This window comes from Macrosteles quadrilineatus, unplaced genomic scaffold (assembly GCF_028750875.1).
Source record: "Macrosteles quadrilineatus isolate MER2022 unplaced genomic scaffold, UCM_ALF_1.0 Scaffold_1__1_contigs__length_201487025, whole genome shotgun sequence".
In the NCBI taxonomy this organism is placed as follows: Eukaryota; Metazoa; Arthropoda; class Insecta; order Hemiptera; family Cicadellidae; genus Macrosteles; species Macrosteles quadrilineatus.
The window spans coordinates 87,574,536-87,594,466 of record NW_026542594.1 but is presented as its reverse complement, the minus strand read 5'-3'; the positions used below and the strand labels follow the sequence as shown (position 1 = coordinate 87,594,466).

The 19,931-nt window shown below is 36.7% G+C and overlaps 1 protein-coding gene across 3 annotated transcripts in view; it reads left to right on the top strand.

Moving 5' to 3' along the window:
• The first annotated feature begins 2,311 nt into the window (after positions 1 to 2,311).
• The window catches only part of LOC128983516 (DNA polymerase lambda-like), a 32,556-nt gene continuing 14,936 nt past the window's right edge, over positions 2,312 to 19,931 (top strand). Inside the window, exons 1-6 of one of the 3 annotated variants that reach the window (XM_054403009.1) lie at positions 2,312 to 2,418; positions 8,756 to 8,935; positions 9,116 to 9,295; positions 10,319 to 10,447; positions 11,788 to 11,956; positions 19,093 to 19,184. In XM_054403009.1, coding sequence (XP_054258984.1) covers positions 2,383 to 2,418; positions 8,756 to 8,935; positions 9,116 to 9,295; positions 10,319 to 10,447; positions 11,788 to 11,956; positions 19,093 to 19,184 — 786 coding nt within the window. In that variant the 5' untranslated portion in view covers positions 2,312 to 2,382. Of the gene's footprint in view, positions 3,075 to 8,755; positions 8,936 to 9,115; positions 9,296 to 10,318; positions 10,448 to 11,787; positions 11,957 to 19,092; positions 19,185 to 19,931 lie in introns of all 3 variants that reach the window. The other 2 variants (XM_054402853.1, XM_054402933.1) reach the window with 2 other exon arrangements.

The window sequence follows — 19,931 nt, the reverse complement described above, 5'->3', positions numbered from 1 at the left end:
ACATGGCTTCTTATAACTAGGTTGGTATAGCAGTGAGTATTTTTGTCAAACTTGAATACTTTTAATACTTTAATAATTTTCTTTGAAATGGCGACCATACAAAGTAGGTATTTTAAGCCAAGTATAATAATAGCCATAGCAATAATATGGCTTCTTATAACTCACACCTCACGCAAACATGGCGGCTGGCGACACGCATCTTTGACATTCAGTGCTACCTCCAGTTAGAATTATAGCTCAGTGGTATTAACCAATCTATGTACTTGTTCAACTGTGGAATTTTTTGCCGTCGAAATCCAAACTGATGATGATTTGGAATCAAGTTTCTGTCCTCTACTTCTTCAAGTAGACGATTCAAGAAGAGCCTCTCAAACAATTGGATGTTATGGAAGTAGACTGATTTGACTGATAGGTCGATATGAACTTGCTTGTTGGGGTGGTTTCCCTGGCTTTGCTATCACGGATTATTTCTGAAATTTTCCATTGTGCCGGGAAATACTCAGTCCATATAATTGAATTAAAAATGAGTGTCAGGTATATAAATGCCTAGGAAGCTCTTTCATTATTTTTCCTGTGATTAAGTCGTATCCAGGGGCTTCAAACAGTTTTAATTTGTTTACAAGTTTACATACTTCTGAGGGAGTAAAAGGCTTTATTTGAGGTGATAACTGATTTGGCGAGTCAATGAACTCAAGAATTTCGTAATGATTATTAAAATTATTATTTTGATTTTGATTGGGAGTAAACACTGCGGCCAAGTGGTTTGCAAACACTTCAGACTTTTCAATATAGTTTTTTTTCTTGCCCAAGTTCCATCCCATCGGACTTAGAGATGGGCGCAATCAGGATATTTGGACGGTTCATCCCTCTAGTAGCTTTCCATAGAGAGTAGTTTGTTGTATTATTAGGGGACAAATTACCTGTATATTTAGAAAACCATTCATTTTTAAAATTTTTCAGATCCCTCTTAAGTTCTTGAGTTGCTCGGTTAAATTTAGTTTTGTCTCTCGGATTTCTATTAGTCTGTTGCCAAATTCTTCTTAATCTCCGCCTCTTCTCAGCAACTTTCCGTTTTACATGTAATGGATAGTTGTATGAAGTAAAATGTTCCTGTCTTTTGTACAGGAGTCGCTTGCCAGCAGGATTGTTAAATTACATTGTTAAAATTTTCTACAGCGTCATCAATGTCATAGAGTTTCAAGAGGTATTTTTTAGGGAAAGCTCTTCATTTACTCTGTATTGAAATATGTCCCAGTCAGTAGATTTATTAAACAGCTTAAGAAGCTATTCTTTACACACAACAGCCGAACTTAAGGTGACAATAATAATTTGTGAATGGTCTGACGACAAATCCAGGCTTGCTTTCACATCAATATAGTTTTGACCACTGTTTTGACCAATTCCTTTTTAATCCAGTCAATAAAGGGATTGTAGAGGACATGGAGAGGGGGAAATTTTTTTTCTGTGGGAATGTGTTCGGGGTAGTTAGAAGATAAAAATACCAAAAGTCCCCGCCCCTGGCCCTGCTGCTTCAGCGGGGGGAGGGGGGGAAAGACCCCATTTTTTAGTTTTTTACTTCTACACTGAAAACCGTGTATCGTACGGAAAAAATGTAAATTATAAAAAGAAAGATGATAAAATTCTCTACAAGAATGGTCATATTCATTTCTTCCGTATATGCATTGGTTTAAAAGATATTCTCAAAATAATATAAAAGTTCTCAAATAAATTGATTTTTCACACGTTTTTTGTCAAATAAGTTTATATAATCCATTCCCGCAGAAAAAAAATTTCCCCCTCTCCATGTCCTCTACACCCCCCTTTTGAGCATTCATTGACTGGACTATTTGTAATAAAGAAATCTAACAAATCAGGAATTTTTTTGAGGATCTGTGGGTCAATATGTTGGTTCAGCTGTTGATATAAACTGAAAATTGTTATTGTAAAACACTCTCCGGTTTTAAATTACTGAAATTACAATAAACAAATTGTATACAAAACACGACATCTACAGTGCACCGCGGGCAGAGCTAACGATAAAATTGACTCATTATAAAACAAATTGTATAATGTATATAATATAACACGGCTTTAGAGGTTTATTTGCATAAATGCAATATTTTGTTAATGTTTTTTTACTGACACAAGACAAATTATTATTACCATTACAATGCTTCATATATTTTATATATATACAGTAAAATTGTTATATTCATAGACCAAGTGACCGAGAGCAGTACAGTATTTATAAGGCTGTTGGTTGTTGATAAGCTCGACAGCCAACTTCAGCCTGGTCATCCTGTCAAACAATAAACAAAACAAAAGGCACCAAATGGCACCAAACAAGTGAAATAGAAATAAGATAGGGGGTTATGTTATGTTATGTGGGGGGCCGGTCCGGCGGTCGCGGTGGTTGAGGTGAGATTAGAAAATCAAATCAGTGTGTGGTGTTGGTTTTTTGATATATAGAAAAAATAATAACAATTGATACAGTAGGCCTACTATTGAAGTCCCTCAGTATTTTACTTTCTTCAAAAATGTCATGCATTCTTTAACTAAAAATAAACTTAAAACCTACAAGTTTTTTGTATCTTACAAGATTTATAATTGATCTAAAACTAACATAAAAAAATAAGTAACTGAAGTTTAATTTGTCAATATTTTGTTAGAAGGGAGAAGGGAGCCTCAGATAAAACAAAATGTTCAGTGGTATTAAATTTTATTTCCATCCAGCAAAGTTCAGCAAAGGAAGACTGAATGTGTTTACAACACAAGTAAAAAATCATTGTGGGATAGTGGTTGAATCAAGTGAGGAGGCAACTTATGTCATTGTGGAAGAATCTTGTGACACTTTATCATTACCAACATCACTTTGGCATGAAGACAGAGTTCTTGGTTCTGTTTGGCTCAGCAAATGTCTTAAGGAAAAACTTGTCGTTGAATTTCAACAGTTTCGAATAACCAAGCCCAGTTTAAAGCGGTTAACAAGTTCCCCCGAATCAGCTGGAGCTGGTACAAGTGAATCAGGAAGCAATAAATCACCAGATTACGATTCTAGAGGTCAAACATCTAAGGTACATACTTACATTAAGTTTTATGACACATAGGCCTATTGTTAACAAAAAATTACCAAACAGTAGCTTTATGCCTGTTAAAGGTCAATTCACACATGAGTTACGGCACGTCGCAGTCCAGTCACTTCAGGCACGTCACAGTTAACAAAAATATTCTTGAAGGATTTTCTATTATGTGCTATCTACACTCATTTGTTGCAGTTCCATCAATCCCTCTGCCGGCATCCATCAGTAAATTTTTATTTCTTTTCACCGATATTTTTGGATTGACCTAGTAGGCCTAGGTTCTTTTTTATTTAAGTTAAATGCTCGAGTTTGTATTTTAAGTAGGTAATGTTAGTAACAATCAACAAGACGGACGATGAAAATTTGATAGAAAATTGTGTTTTAATCAAACATTTTTTACTGTAACAACACTGTAAATAAAGTGACGGAAGAGTGACTGAAACCAAATGACTGACAGATTGACGGAGAAATTGCGGATGCAACTGTGACTGGACTGTAACGGAACTGTGACTGGACTGATGTGTGAATTGACCTTAATAAGGCATTTATTCAGTCGATCAGCAAATTACAAATAAGCAATGAACATCATTAAGTACAAATAGTACCGGTAGGCCTACATGAATAAGTCGGAACATAGGCTAGGTACGGTACCTATTTGTTTATGACAGCTCCTTAAACCCTGTTGGCCCTAAACCATAAAATTCTGGTTAAGTAAAACATAATGGTTAACACACTCAAACGCTTTTAAAATCACTTCCTAGCACGTCATTTTGGAAAAAATACACTTCACATAATGTTGAACACCAACATCTCCATGTTTCAAACCAATCAGTTAGGCCTATTATATTCAGGTTTTGCTGTACATTTTTAGAAGCTTGAACTGGATTATGATTGAAGTCGTCACTATGCGTGATTCAATTAATTTGATATCACGGACGATTAAACATTAAAAATGACAAAATAAATGTTAACAAAAAACCCACCTTCTTTATTTCATTCAACCAAACAACACACTAAACTAATTAGGCTACTGTTTTTAACAAAACAATTGAAAAATATATGACTGTTTAGGGGCCTATATATTAATTATTAAACAGTCTTTTGGCAAACTTATGTGGAAATATCTATTGAGGGGTTTTCTTTATAGATGATTAATCATCTTACGGTACGTCAATCATTCCCCCCCCCCCCCAAAACCTTCAATATATATTTCAAATCTTCCTTGTCCTAGGCCTCAAGTTATAGGCTACCCAGGTGATGTATCGTTATGGTCTTCTGCTTCTTGTTCATCATCTTCGGATTGAGCTACTTCACGGAGAGTTTGCGGGAGTATTTTTAACTCTGACATACCTTAATTGGTGGATCAGACCTCAAGAGATACACTCCCTTCCCTAGCTTATGTTCCACCTCAAAAGGTCCAAGCCATTTCCGTGCCATCCCTGCATGCACATTTTTAACCTTACTACTCAAGGGATGAATTCGCCGAAGAACCAACGTACCCGGTTTCAGGTCCTGCTCTTCAGGTACATCGTTTCTCTCTGCTTCCCTCCTTGAACTCTCTTCGGCTTGTCGATTCATATGTTTGATTTGTTTCACGTTTTCTTCTTGCCATGTAGTGAAATTCATAGTTTCAGTAGACTTTTCATGCATGAAGTTCCAATCACCAGTTCTTTTTATTAACCTACCAAGAAAAAGTTCTGCTGGGGAGAAGCCTGTGACGCGATTCACTCGCTGTCTGATGGCCAGGAGAGACTCACACAAGTGTTGATCCCATTTGGTATGTTCTTTGTCAAACAAATGAATCCTGAACAGCTTCTTAAGCTCCTGATTTCTCCGTTCAGTACGATTTGACTGAGGATGGTAGATTGGCGTTGTCCAGTGTTCAATAGCCCACTCAGTTAAAGTCCGGAACCATTGTTTTGACGTGAACGGACTGCCATTATCTGTGAGAAGACATCGTGGATAACCATATCGACTAAAGACCTCTGTTTGTAGGATCTGTAGGATTCTTCCCGATGTAACTTCAAGAATGGCAAATGCCTCAACCCACCTGGTAAAAAGGTCTGTCACCACCAAAATTCCAGTCTTCCCTCGAGATGTTCTGGGATATGGTCCCATAAGATCTAGAGCAACAACCTCCCACGGCTGGTGTGGCCGACGTCCTCTCATGCTAGTACTAGCTTTACGGTTGTTAGCCTTGGAACAGGCACAGATAGTGCAGGATTGGACGTAGTTCTTGATATACTGATGCATATGTACCCAGAAGAAACGACGCCGAATCGAAGTGTAGGTCTCGTCTTGTCCTGGATGGCCAGCTTCAGTGCTGTCATGGCACTTCTCTAGAATTCTTACAGCCTGAGACTTCGGAACTACAATCACAGGAGAAGATTCTGATAGATGAGATTTTTACATAAGTAAACTGTCTTCCAAGCGAAGGTTCTTATATAGTCCTCGCCACCCTAAGTTGAGGCAGCCCAAGGCCGCACGGCGAATACCTAGTGTGGCCTTTGGCTGCCTCAACTTAGGGTGGCGAGGACTACAGCATGTCTTGAACTGAAATTGGATAGCTTCGGAATTAGTGTAACGCTTGGTTATCCAGGATTTCATTCTACTACAAGCTGCATCTTCCTTCTGCCATTTCTTTATCAGTTCCAAGTCAATGTAACAATTTTCCCGTTGTGTCACCATAAAAACAGGCTCAATCTGTCTTAACTTCATTGGGACTGGAACTTCCCTCTCCATGAGTTCTTTTGATATCTCACCACTGTCTACCGGGTTTCTTGACAAGCTTCTTTGATTGAGATCCGATATTCCCGTTTTTAGTTCATCCAAAACATTGTTTTCTAATCCTGCTCCCAAATCAAAGTGTTTGTCCTCTAACCATCCCAATCTAACTCTATTTTTAATGCCAAAAAATATTTCATTTGCTGTATAATCCATCAACACACCGTATTTGACAAGGGAATCATGCCCCAGTATGATTTCCGGCATTAAATCCTTAATAACTTTTACCGGAATGTGAATAGATTCTTGAGAACATTTGGCTTCAAGAAAAGTAAATCCGATTTTGTAATTTATATCTTGTACTGCTCCTTTGACAACAGTTACGCCGTCTGGACAAACAGGTTTTAACAATTTAGCCACCGTCATGCCAATAAACGAATGTGATGCTTGAGTATCAAGGACTGCAGTATAATATTTGTCACCAATCTGTAAACTAATTGCCGGACAGGGATTACCCACACTCTCACTAGAAATTTGACCAATATAGGTTCTTTCTGACTGGTAGTTTTGCGACTTAAAAACTCTTCTAGAACCATTCTCGCCCCTATTAGAACGGTTCTGGTCTAGTTTTCCGGACAACGGGCCTTCACATGCCCAGTTTGCCCACATTGATAACATTTAAAGGAGTTAGGAGTTAGGTTCAAAGATCTTGTTTTTGAGGAATAAAAGCTTACCTCTTCGTCTAGCTTTGCTACTATGCTCCTGAGCTCGTCAAATGATTTTGGTTGAGCTACCTTAACGAGAGACCTAATCTTATCATGTAAAAGTTCCACAATATAAGTAACACTCTCGTCAATACTCCCACCATCATTCATTCTCTTAAACAACTGTAACTTTTTAATAACAAATGCCCCGGCTCTCATGCCACTAGGCTGAACATCTCAAGAATTTCTTAGTGATTAATGCTTTTACAAATTCTGAATTAAATCTCTGCATAAACTCATGTTTGAATGTGTCCCATTCTAGACTTAGACCCTTAATGTTTTGCCACCAAGTACCTGCCGAACCCCTTAACTCTTGGCTCACAATCTGCAGATATATTTCTGACGGTATACACGTCCGTTTTAACAAAGACTCGCACGTAGCTAGAAACGCTGTGGGACATTCCCCAAACCTCCCATGAAATTCCGGTAGGCTGTCTTTTATAATTTTGGGATCTACAGTAGGCATGAACGATAGTTGGGATTCTGGATTATTCAATGTAATTGTCTTTTCCTGTGAAGATATCTGTGATCTCAAAATCACTTAATATTGATATTATAATTATTCTCTGGCATCGAACACAACGTTTTCGGTTGTATTTGAATCCGAGGTCCCGCACCAGGACCTCGAAACCAGCGGGGACCTCGGACCCATGGTGAAAAATCACATCGATCGCCTTTGAAACGGCCTTATACGCACGCACAAACTTTTAGAATTATAATATTAGTAAGATGAAACTATTGATTGGCTAAGTTAAGCTGAAATAAACAAATCAGAATCCTGAACACCAAGGTGTTTTTTTTTTTTTTTTTTACCAATTTAAACTGATGTAATTATTTATTCTGAGCTATAGCAACTGTTATGGCCCAGCCCAGCAACTATGCTAGTAACACAAATTTAAGTATCCAATAGTCAATGATATAATATAAATAGAGATTATTCTTTTTTACAAGCTAGCAAAAAAATAGACGTGAGAGTTATCAAAACTATCACTAAGAAAAGAATATTACAACTCTAAAAGTTGTTGCGTTATTGCCTGTCTGTATAGTGTATAGTGTATAGCCTTCATCTCTGGCGACGCAATGCCCGCCTGCATCTTAGACCTTCCGGGACTCGAATCTTAGACCTTCCGGGACTCGAATCTTAGACCTTCCGGGACTTAGACCTTCAGAAACTTTCATTTTATTAATATTTATTTACAAAATTTACATTGTGTGTCCAAGGTCTAATCTCGCAAGGTCTAAAACAGTATCAGTGAATGAGTTTTTTTGCATTGACTGTACTCTTAGACCTTCCGGGACTTAGACCTTCGACATACTGCCAGATTAGACTCTCAGCAACAAGTACAAACTGCAAAATGTGTGTCGAAGGTCTAATTAGACCTTCCGGGACTGAGACCTTCAGCAACACTCCCATTGTTTGGCTTGTGCCTGTAGAGAAGAAACCTCTATAAGACGAATAACGGCAGTATTAAACCTCTTTATTAAGAATAAGTTATCTTGATAGTATGAATTTCCCCACTACCCCTTGAAATTTGTCTTATAAAGGTTCAACTGTAGCTAGTACTTAATATATCCCCATCTTTTCTCCACTGTTAACTCTGGGGAGTTCCTGTTCTTGTAGGGCACTAAAACCAATGAATACACAATATAAAGAAGAACAGGTCCTGTGGACAATATTCTAACAGTATTTTTAAATTTGTCGCGTAAAATATCTGTAGTTCTGCACTGAACCACCATTCAGCGCTGGCGTCAGATTTAGCACGCGGTGAAGTGTGAGAGAGAGCGACATACACTGTTTTCGTCCCCTATGGGCCAGGCCATGAGAGAGAGAGGGAGGGGACGAAAACAGTGTATGTCGCTCTCTCTCGCACTTCACCGCATGCTAAACCTGACACCAGCGCTGAATCGTGGTTCAGTGCAAAAGTACAGATATTTTACGCGACAAATTTAAAAATACTGTAAGAATATTGTCCACAGGACCTGTTCTTCTTTATATTGTGTATTCATTGCTAAAACTGTTTGTGAGTTTCAGTGTGAAATCTTTCTTATTCGGTTTTTGTAATTTTTTTATTGATTTGTTGGTTACTCATACTTTTTGTTTTTACCAAATAAAAATTAAAAGTTATAAAGCTTAAACTTGTAAGTATTAATTATAGTGAAGACTAAATAGCGGCATTTTTGTTTCAGAAATATGCTTGTTCACAACCTTCTTTGAAGAATAGTGAGGCTTGTAATGCTGCAGTGTTAGATCAACTACAAAAGTTAGCCGATGTGTATAGAGCTCGAGGAGACCAGTGGAGAGCTCATGGTTATGAAAAAGCTATCAGTGCAATTCGACGTCACGGCAAGGAAATTACAAGCTTTGAGGTAGTGGAAAAACCTTGCTACATGTAGGTCAGTTTTATGCATTGTTCTAAATGAACTGAACCAAATAGGTTATGATACTTCGGTATAATTGTTGTAAAAAGTACATCTTGCGAACATTAGAGGAACCCAATGTTGTACTCATCAGTATCTGACCCAAGTTTTTTTTTTTTTTTTTTTTAGGATGTTGCATCTCTGGAAGGTGTGGGATGTAAGATGGCTGCCAAAGTCATGGAGGTGATTACAACTGGTAGTCTGAGGAAAGTAGAAGAGTTATGTACAACAGAGGAGTCCAGAGTGGTAGACCTGTTCAGCAATATTTGGGGTGCTGGACCGTCCGCGGCCCACACGTGGTACACTAAGGTACAATAACTTCAGCAGTTAACCAATGTTGCGTCAACAGTTCAACAAGTGGTGGTGAAACTCACAACATGTTTCGCCTATTCAGGCATTGTCAGGTGATCTTTACAAGAATGTTTCAATAAATTTAGATTCGCCATTACATATAAATACACAAATATACATAATACACACAACAACAAAAAAACATTTAGAGTAAGCCTACTCATGTCTCTGCCTCCGTACCGCGACCGGTAAATAGTAGGCCTACTCTAAATTTTTGTTGTTGTGTGTATAATGTGTATTTATTTGCAAATATGAATCTAATTTGGATGAATCATTCTTGTAAAGATCACCTGACGATGCCTGAATAGGCAAACATGTTTTGAGTTTCACCACCACTTGTTGAACTGTTGACTTAAGCGTAAGGTATGGACCTATGATAGTCTAATTAAACAGTTGAGGGGCTACACAATGAATAAAGGGCTGCGTTAAGAGTCAGTGGAGCCCTGGGCAAATCCCAAAAGCAGCGCCCCCATTTTACCTAGTGTGGGCAGGCGGTGGTTGGGGGGCACCCAGCGGACGCCCCTGGGCATATGCCCAGTCTGCCCATTTATAAAAGCAGGCCTGAATGAATGTATAATCAATGTTACCAACAAGAATATTGGCCTCACCATTTAACTACCTCCAGTCCTCCCCTCACCAGCTCTAAACATTCTTATGTCTTTGGTTGCGACCTCCTTGACCCCCCCCCCGGACTGCCCTTGCTTCAGGATTGGAAGTTTAAAAGCAAAGTTAAGTGATTGATAAGTTCTGATTGGACAGTATTATTTTGTACCAGGATTATTTTGTTTTTTGTTCCACCATCGGAAACCATCAAAAAGTGTCCAAACTTTTCTTAAGATCAAACTAGCGACTTTTTACAAAGTGAGCACATTAACCACTCAGCTTCCTAGATATGAGAAAGTGTTTCTTAAAAATAATGTTGTTGCTTTACTTAAACTAAGCAAAAGGAAAACTTGCAAGAAATAACTGACTTTGTTTCAGGGGTATAGATCTTTAGAAGATTTAATCAAAAATGGAAACCTAACTAAACAACAACAAATTGGAATAAAATATTACAACGAGTTTTTAGATCGGATGTCAAGGAAAGAAGTTGAAGAAATTGGACAGAAGGTAATGAAATGATTGCATAGGTTTCCAAGCAGTCCAAATCAAATCAAATCAAATCAAATCGTCTTTATTTCATATTGTACATAAATCAGTACATGGAATGGCGTCAAAAAAACCATGGTTTTGTAACTTAAACAGGTCATTTTTAGACAGTGCATTTTATTTTATTTCATACAAGTGAAATTAGTCTTATATTTCCATGCACTTGTAGCGTAATTAGTCTGTATATCTCCAGTGATACAAAACAAGCTAATAGCCTCAGACTAAAAATCTAAATGGTCAGGTGACCACTCGTGATTTGGCACATGCGCAAGACGTGCTTTGAAGTTGAGAAGCACATGTTGCTGTGTGCACGTGGTATCAAGGTCGGCTGCAAGGTCTTCATAAACATGGTTTACTAAGTTAAATTAGGGATAGGGAAGGAGCCAGGGAGAATCAGCTGAACTCTATACAACATAAAATAGTCATGATTAGGTCTTAATGAGGTAGTATTATGTAGTTTAGGCCTGCTCAATTTAAATGTAACTAATCTCTATATCCCTCCAGCTAATAAGTTATACATTAATAATCATCAAGGTATGCTGTTGTTAACATAAAATTGATCAAGATTTATTATTAAAGCCAGCTGTGATGTTAAGCGTAGATTTATCACTCAGTGCACATTAACACGTTCGCTGCGGGCCATCAAATGGCAGACGTAGCCCTAGTGCGGCGCAGCCTGCAGCGTCGAACAAACCCGATTGCCGGGTGATTTGCTCTCATATTTCGGTATGACGAATAGCAAATAACGTGCGGTGATGTCCTGTTTTATAACAAGAGTCAACGTAGTTTGCTAAACACTCACAGATAGCAGCACTGCTTGGAACGTAGCCGGTCCCATCGTATTGCCAATTGGAGGGAGAAAGACGGGACAACAAGTTGATTTTTAAGTTTGCCAGACGGGGATTTTATGGGGAAATTTTACTACCAACCTACAACACAACAAAAAGCAAGTCACCCACTACACGCTAACGTGGAATAGGTCTGACTTCGACCGACGCTAGAGCAAAAACGATGATATACGAAAGGCATTGCCGAGCGTATCTGATCGGTTACGGCAGCACCTGAACAGCGCTCGGCCCGTATCCGATCGGATACGCCTGCAGTGAACGTGTTAACTTAAAAATTAGGTTTCCACTGTTTCCAGGTTTCAGGATATTTCGTAACATGTAGCACTAGTGATTATTTTGATGAGAGGGCAATGGCCCTTAAAATCCTCCTAAGGCCAACACACGATGTGAATCACATGTGAATTACTTACGAGTTGTTTAGATGTTTGCTCACATAGTGATCTGTAATGACAGGTTACAGAGTCAGCCAAAGAGGTAAATAGTAGCCTGACTACTATGTTGTGTGGCTCATACCGTAGAGGCAAACAGACCTGTGGGGACGTGGATGTGGTGGTGTTAAAACCACAACAGCTCAACTCTAAACAGATCCTCACCTCAATATTGTCTCGGTTGAAAGACACAGGTATTGTCATCTCATTGTTTCTGGTTAGTTTGTAGCAAGTGTCACACTAAAAAAATCTAATTACTAAATATGCGCAGAAAATAATAGACATTTAGCTAATTATTATACTGGTAGTGGTACCTATTAGGCCTAAATGAAAAATTTGGCAGCAGCAGCAGAATCACTAGGTAGTAACAGGTATTTGATCCTTTATACAATATTTAATAAAACTAACTTGAGTGTTTCCTTTGTTTTTGTTTTTACTATCATCTCCACTTTTCTGATATAGTAAAAAATACAATCGTTTGAGTGTTACTTTTAAGTCAAATCAACAAGCCAACTAAAGAATGTCACCTAAAGATACATTAAAAAATTGTAACCTTATTACTATTAGAAAAGTGAAGTGAAAAATGTCCATTCTGTTTTCAGCTATATAGTCTCATACTCGCCTTTGGCTTGCTGGGGGCTCCGCCCCCAGGCCCCCTTTTTTGGTTGGGGGTAAATAGAAAAGGGCCATGGCACAAGACCTGCAATTGAGCCAAATTTCAGATCTTTAGCTAATCTAGAAGTGGGTAAAATTGATTTAGACCGATGCATCTGTAGGAATAACATTTGGGGGGGATTCTAATTTTCGTGGGGGGGGGAGTTATATTTGTAAAATGTCACTTTTAGAAAAGGGCGCAAGATCAACAATCATGCCAAATTTCAGATATCCAGTTAATCTAGAAATGTGTAAACGTGATTTAGACTTATGCACCTGTAAGAATAACATTGGGGGGATTTAATATTTGGGGGGGGGGTTGTAAATACGATAGGGGAATAAAACCTTAAGTAAACCAGAGTAAATCTATAGCATGAACGGACCATGGGAACGGGGACTTATGGTGGTTTTTATGGGGTAAATGTTTTCTCCATAAGAATAACATGGGGCTCGTAAAAACTTTCAAATGTTGACATTAAACCTAAGTTTTGGGGGTTAAGGAGTAAAGTTACGAAAAAACACGTATTGTGTAAAATTTAAACTAAAGTAAGGAGAATACAAAGCAATAATAATATTTGCAAAAAGTAATGATTTAAGTATGAAAAAATAGCGAAAACCGGTAAAAGGTTGAAATAAATTTACCAAATTTTGAAAGTAGGGAGTTTTTTGAACCCGAAAGAGTGCGATTTTCGGAAAACACTTAAGAGGGTTTTGTAGAAAATTTAATTCCTGTTCCTGGATATTCTTTCAAATCTTTTCTAGCTCTTACTGTTTTCGAGCTAAATCCGTTTGAAAAAAACGTGTTTTATCGTTTTCAGAGGTCCGCCATTTTGGATTTTTGGCGGGGTTAAAATTTGAAAATGGGACTTTTGCAAATTTCACCGTTAATATAAGATCCCCTACAACAATAATACCAAGTTTCAAGTCTCTAGCACGTTTCTAAATGGTTCAGATGAGCACACCAAAGTCGACCACTTTCAATGTTATTCTCCATAAGAATAACATGGGGCTCGTAAAAGTGGCAAAAAACCTTCAAATTTTGAGATTAAAATTAAGTTTTGGGGGTCAAAGAGTAAAGTTACGAAGAAACATGTAATGAGTAAAATTTAAAGTAAAGTAAGGAGAATACAAAGCAAAAATAATTTTTGAAAAGAAAAATTATTTAAGTATAAAAAAATGGCGAAAACCGGTAAAAATGTAATAAAAATTTACCACATTTTGAAAGTAGGGCGTTTTTTGAAGGTGAAGGAGTGCGATTTTCGGAAAACGCCTAAGAGGGTTTTGTAGAAAATTTAATTCCTGTTCCTGGATATGCTTTCAAATCTTTTCTAGCTCTTACCGTTTTCGAGCTACATCCGGTTGAAAAAAAAGTGTTTTTTTCGTTTTCAGAGGTCCGCCATTTTGGATTTTTGAGGGGGTTAAAATTTGAAAATGGGACTTTTGCAAATTCCACCGGTAATATAAGATCTCATACTACAATACTACGCAAATTTGAAGTCTCTAGCACATTTCTAAGCGGTTCATATGAGAGTACCAAATTCGGTATTTTTCAATGTTATTTCCCATAAGGATAACATGGGGGGGGGGAAATTCGAAATTTCGGGGGGGTTAAAATTTGAAAATGCGACTTTTCGGATTTTTCCCGGGGGTTTAGTCACTAGACCTACGACCACCGAAGATTTCAAGTCTCTAGCTCATCTAGAAGTGGTCTAGAATTTGTATCCCTTAGTTACATATGCGGGATTATAGTATTTAGACTCGCCTTTGGCTCGCTGGGGGCTCCGCCCCCAGGCCCCCTAGCTTTTAGTCGGGGGTAAATGAGCCACGGGGGACAGGGCACAAGACCTACAATCGGGCCAAATTTCAGACATCCAGTTAATCTAGAAATGGGTAAACGTGATTTAGACTTACGCACCTGTAAGAATAACATTGGGGCGGGGGAGGATATAATATTCGGGAGGGGGGGTTAGAAATACGATAGGGGGATTAAACTTTAAGTAAACCAGAGTATATACAAAATATTAATAATGGTTGCAAAAAGAATTTACTTAGATTGGGAAAAGTAGTGAAAATTGGGGGTAAAATTTTGTAAGTACAAATGTGCCACAGGGGGACAGGGTGCAAAATTCAGGATTTTTAGCTAATCTAGAAATTGGTAAACGTGATTTAGACCGATGAATCTGTGGTGGCTATAGGATAGATATAAGGGGGATTTCGAGAGGGGGTGACCTTTTAAATGGTCCTTATTATATTCATACCTTGGTGTTAGCTCTAATACAACTTTGTATAGTTTTAATAACCTTGTGCATACAGAAAAGGTAAAGAGTCTATTATTACCTCGTGAAACTGGTGAAACCTTTTAAATTTTGATATTAAACTTAAGTTTTGGGGGTCAAGGAGTAAAGTTACGAAAAAAACATGTATGATTAAAACCGAAATTAAGCCAAGAAAAATACAAAGCATTAATAACATTTGCAAAAAGTGATTATTGAAGTATGTAAAAATAGCGAAAACCGGTAGAAATTTGAAAAATACCAATTTCTGAAAATAGGACGTTTTTTAGGGGTGAAGGGGAGACATTTTCGGAAAACACGTGTAAAGGGTTTTGTAGAAAATTAAATTCCTGAACATGAAAATCCATTCAAATCTTGGCTAGCTCCTATTGCTTTTTAGTTATAGCCGTAAAAAACGTGTTATATCGTCTTTAGATATCCGCCATTTTGGATTTTTGGGGAGTTAAAAATTTTAAAATGTGACTTTTGCAAATTTCACCCTTAACTTAGTATCCCATACTACAATACTGCCAAATTACAAGTCTCTAGCACGATTCTAAACGATTCTGATGACAATAACAAAGTCATTAAATTTCAATGTTATTCTCCATAATAATAACATTGGGCTCGTAGTTTTGGGGGTCAAGGAGTAAAGTTACGAAAAAAAATGTAATAGTAAAATTTAAAGCAAAGTAAGGGAAAGCAATAATAATATTTGCAAAAATAAATTATTCAAGTATAAACAAATTGCGAAAACCGGTAAAAATTTTATAGAAATTTACCAAATTTTGAAAGTAGGGCGTTTTTTTGAAGCTGAAGGAGTGCGATTTTTGGGTAACGCTTAAAAGCATTTTGTAGAAAATTTAATTCCTGTTCATGAAAAATCTTTCAAATCTTTTCTAGCTCTTACAGTTTTCGAACTATAGCCGATTGAAAAATACGTGTTTTGTCGTTTTCAGAGGTCCGCCATTTTGGATTTTTGGGTGTGTTAAAATTTAAAAGTTGGACTTTTGCAAATTTCACCATTAACTTCGGATCCATTACTAGAATACTAACAAATTTCAAGTCTCTAGCACATTTCTAAACGATTCATTTGACCATACTAAAGTCATCAAATTTCAATCTTATTCTGCATAAGAATAATATGGGGCTCGTAAAAGTGGTAAGTATTTTGGGACAAGGAGTAAAGTTACGAAATAACATGTAATGTGTAAAATTTAAAGTTAAGTAAGGAGAACACAAAGCAATAATAATATTTGCAAAAAGGAATTGTTTAAGTATGAAAAAATAGCGAAAACCGGTAAAAATTTGAAAGAAATTTAAAAAAATTTTAAAATTATGGCGTTTTTTGAAGCTGAAGGAGTGCGATTTTAGGAAAACGCTGTAATGGGTTCAGTAGAAAATTTAATTTCCTTTCGCTAAGATCCTTTCAAATCTTTTCTAGCTCTTACTGTTTTCGAGCTATATCCGTTTAAAAAAAACTTGTTTTATCGTTTTCAGAAGTCCGCCATTTTGGATTTTTGGCGGGGTTAAAATTTGAAAATGGGTCTTTTGCAAATTTCATTATTAATATAAGATCCCTTACTACAATAATACCAAGTTTCAAGTCTCTAGCACGTTTCTAAACGGTTCAGATGAGCACACCAAAGTCTACCATTTTCAATGTTATTCTCTATAAGAATAACATGGGCTTGTAAAAGTGGTAAAAAACCTTTAAAATTTGACATTAAACCTAAGTTTTGGGGGTTAAGGAGTAAGGATACAAAAAAACATTAAGTGAGTAAAATTTAAAGTAAATTAATGGGAACACAGAGCACTAATAATATCTGCAAAAAAGAATTATTTAAGTATGAAAAAATAGCGAAAACCGTAAAAGATTTCAAAGAAATGTACTAAATTTTGAAAGTAGGGCGTTTTTTGAAGGTTAAGGAGTGTGATTTCCGGAAAACGCCTAAAAGGGTTTTGTAGAAAATTTAATTTCCTTTCGCTAAGATTTTTTCAAATCTGTTCTAGCTCTTACCGTTTTCGAGCTACATCCGGTTGAAAAAAAAGTGTTTTTTCGTTTTCAGAGGTCCGCCATTTTGGATTTTTGGGGGGTTAAAATTTGAAAATGGGACTTTTGGGAATTTCACCGGTAATATAAGATCCCATACTACAATACTACCAAATTACAAGTCTCTAGCACGTTTCCAAACGATTCGTATGACCATACCAAAGTCATTAAATTCCAATCTTATTCTCCATAAGAATAACATGGGGCTCGTAAAAGTGGCAAAAAACCTTCAAATTTTGAGATTAAAATTAAGTTTTGGGGGTCAAGCAGTAAAGTTACGAAAAAACAATTCATGAGTGAAATTTAAAGTAAAGTAAGGAAAATACAAAGCAATAATAATATTTGCGGAAAAAAATTATTTAAGTATGAAAAAATGACGAAAACCGGTAAAAATTTAATAAAAATTTACCAAATTTTGAAAGTAGGGCGGTTTTTTAAGCTGAAGGAGTGCAATTTTTGGAAAACGCTCAAGAGGGTTTTGTAGAAAATTTAATTCCTGTTCCTGGATATACTTTCAAATCTTTTCTATCTCTTACCGTTTTCGAGCTATATCCCTTTAAAAAAAACGTGTTTTGTCGTTTTCAGAGGTCCGCCATTTTGGATTTTTGGGGGGTTAAAATTGGAAAATGGGACTTTTGCGAAACTCACCGTTAATTTAAGATCCCATAGTACAATACTACGCAAATTTGAAGTCTCTAGCACGTTTCTAAGTGGTTCAGATGAGCATACCAAAGTCGGCATTTTTCAATGTTATTTCCCATAAGAATAGCATTGGGGGGGAAATTCTTAAATAAGGGGGGGTTAAAATAAAAAAATGCGACTTTTCAGAATTTTCCCGAGGGTTTAGGCACTAGACCTACAAAACGCCGAAAATTTCAAGTCTCTAGCTTATCTAGAAGTGGTTTAGAATTTGTATCCCCTGTCAGTCAGTTACACATCGGGCTGTATAGTTATTTAGATTAGATCAAAACGTGCTTAGTATATTATTTTCTTTTTTCATAAAGCCAAAACATGAGGCTGGATAGCTAGCTCAGTGGTTATAGTGGTTGCCTAGTAATTAAAAGGTATACAGTTAAGTCCTGAGAAAAGAGTGTAGCTTTTTGATGGTTCGAAATTGGAATGAACGAATGAACTGATCGTGATCATTGAGTTTTTAATAATTAATGAACAGCTGCTCTTAGTCAGTACCGTAACAAAGCTACACAAGGCATCTCACTCTATTCTACAATCATCTCTCACTCGGGTTAAAATACACTACTAGGTGACGTCCCCATCTCTATTGATAATGATCATAATAATAATAATAATTTATAAATAAGTACTTGTTATTTTTGGTATATTTGTGATAAAGGGTTTAGAGCTCTATGCACAAGATAGATAATACAGGGTGAGGCAATGAGAACGCCACAATTTGTTTTAGCTGTCACATGTTAATTGTTGCAACAACAAATGATCAGCTGTGCTTATAACATCAATTGAACTGCCATTTTAGTAAATATTATTCCTGAGGCTATTAACACTGAGATTTTGACGTGGAACCCTATTTAAAAAATAGTGATTCTTGTGCAAAAACCCAGAGATTGTTTGGACCACATTCCATCCTTGGTCAACATGGCGTTGTTCCAGATTGGAAAACAATGGTCATTTGGGTAAAACTGTTTAGGATAAACGCTTAAATCTTAAAAATAATCGGTGGGTGCTGCAAAACTCTTTGTACACCAGCAAATGTTGAAAGAGTGCGAGTCGCAGTAACTCAAAAGTCCAAAGGGATTTGCCAGGAAGCTTTTGTTGTTGAACACTTTACGCTGGCCCCTTTTTTTGGGAGGGGGGAGGGAGTTGTTCTAATAAGCTATTTGAAGTTCGAGGTTTTTCAAAGTCACCCCACAGATTTGCTTGAACTGAAGCTAAGAATCGTCCAAAAACTAAAGTGAACCGTGAACCTGAAGAAATGCTGGAGGAGTATTTGATCGAGTTTTCAAGTGCCTTAAAAGGAATGTCAAGTAGGTCAAGGACGTCACTTGCAGGATTTTGTTCTCAAGAAATGGAAAAATGACTTTTTAAAGTTAAAATGGCAAAAGATAAGCTGTGTTTTGATGTGCTATTTACATCTATAGGGTGAATATTATTGAGCTTGTACAGCTTATAAATTGGGGTGCTTTCATTGCCCCACCCTGTACAAATATGTCCTACTATAATATGTGTTACTGTACCACTTTGTCTGTCTGTGCTGCATCAATGTAATCCTTGTTTAAAAAATGTTGTTTTATACTTACCTAGCCTATATTATCTGTGTGACTGAAATGGGAGTGATACTACTTGACTTTAGTGTAAGATACAACGCATTGTTTAGTATTCATAACGGATGATTTGGTGAGCCTGGAGAAAAATGGGAATCAGAGAAAGTATTTAGGTGTCTGCAAATTACCTGGAGATGAACATAAAGTAGGTGTATTAAGTCTATTATCTAAGTTTTACAAGAGTGTAAATGATTCAAAATTGTAAATTGTATTCTGTTTTTTAAGCTAGTTTTCAGAGCAGTTTGCAGTTATAAATCAATCTTAAGTAATACAGTAGAACCTCGATAGTTCGAAACTTTATGTACTTAAGGGATATCGAACTATCGAAATGTTGAACTATAGGGAGTAAATGGAGTTTAATATGCAGCAAAGTAAAAACACAAGTCTTAGAAATCAGCCAAATTTATTAAATACTAAAAACCTTAATTAATTTCACTGTTCATTAGTTAAGTCTCAAGTCAACAATAAATGACAAATTAATGTTCAAGTCAGCGCACAATGTTCAAGTATATATAACAATAGTAACCATTAATTATCACTTGAAAAAATAGCTCACAGCCGGTGTTGAACTACAAGGAGTGTTGAACTATCCTGTTTAACTGTGGTTTACAAATATAAACCACTTACATGCATTGATTTTGATAAAGAATACGAGGGGCCCCTGTGTGAAATTATACACTTTATTAGAGTTCAAATCTTGTTTCCAAGGCAAATCGAATATTGTATCATCCTTTTACATTTTAAAGATTATGTTTGCTTAAAATAGTAGTTAGGTAGAAAAAACTACAAATTTACAAAAAATAATTTCCCTACCACTGTATGGAAATTATCACATTGCCATACCTGTAAACAGTACGCAAAATAGCTCATTGCATTCGCTAATCAGCTTAAA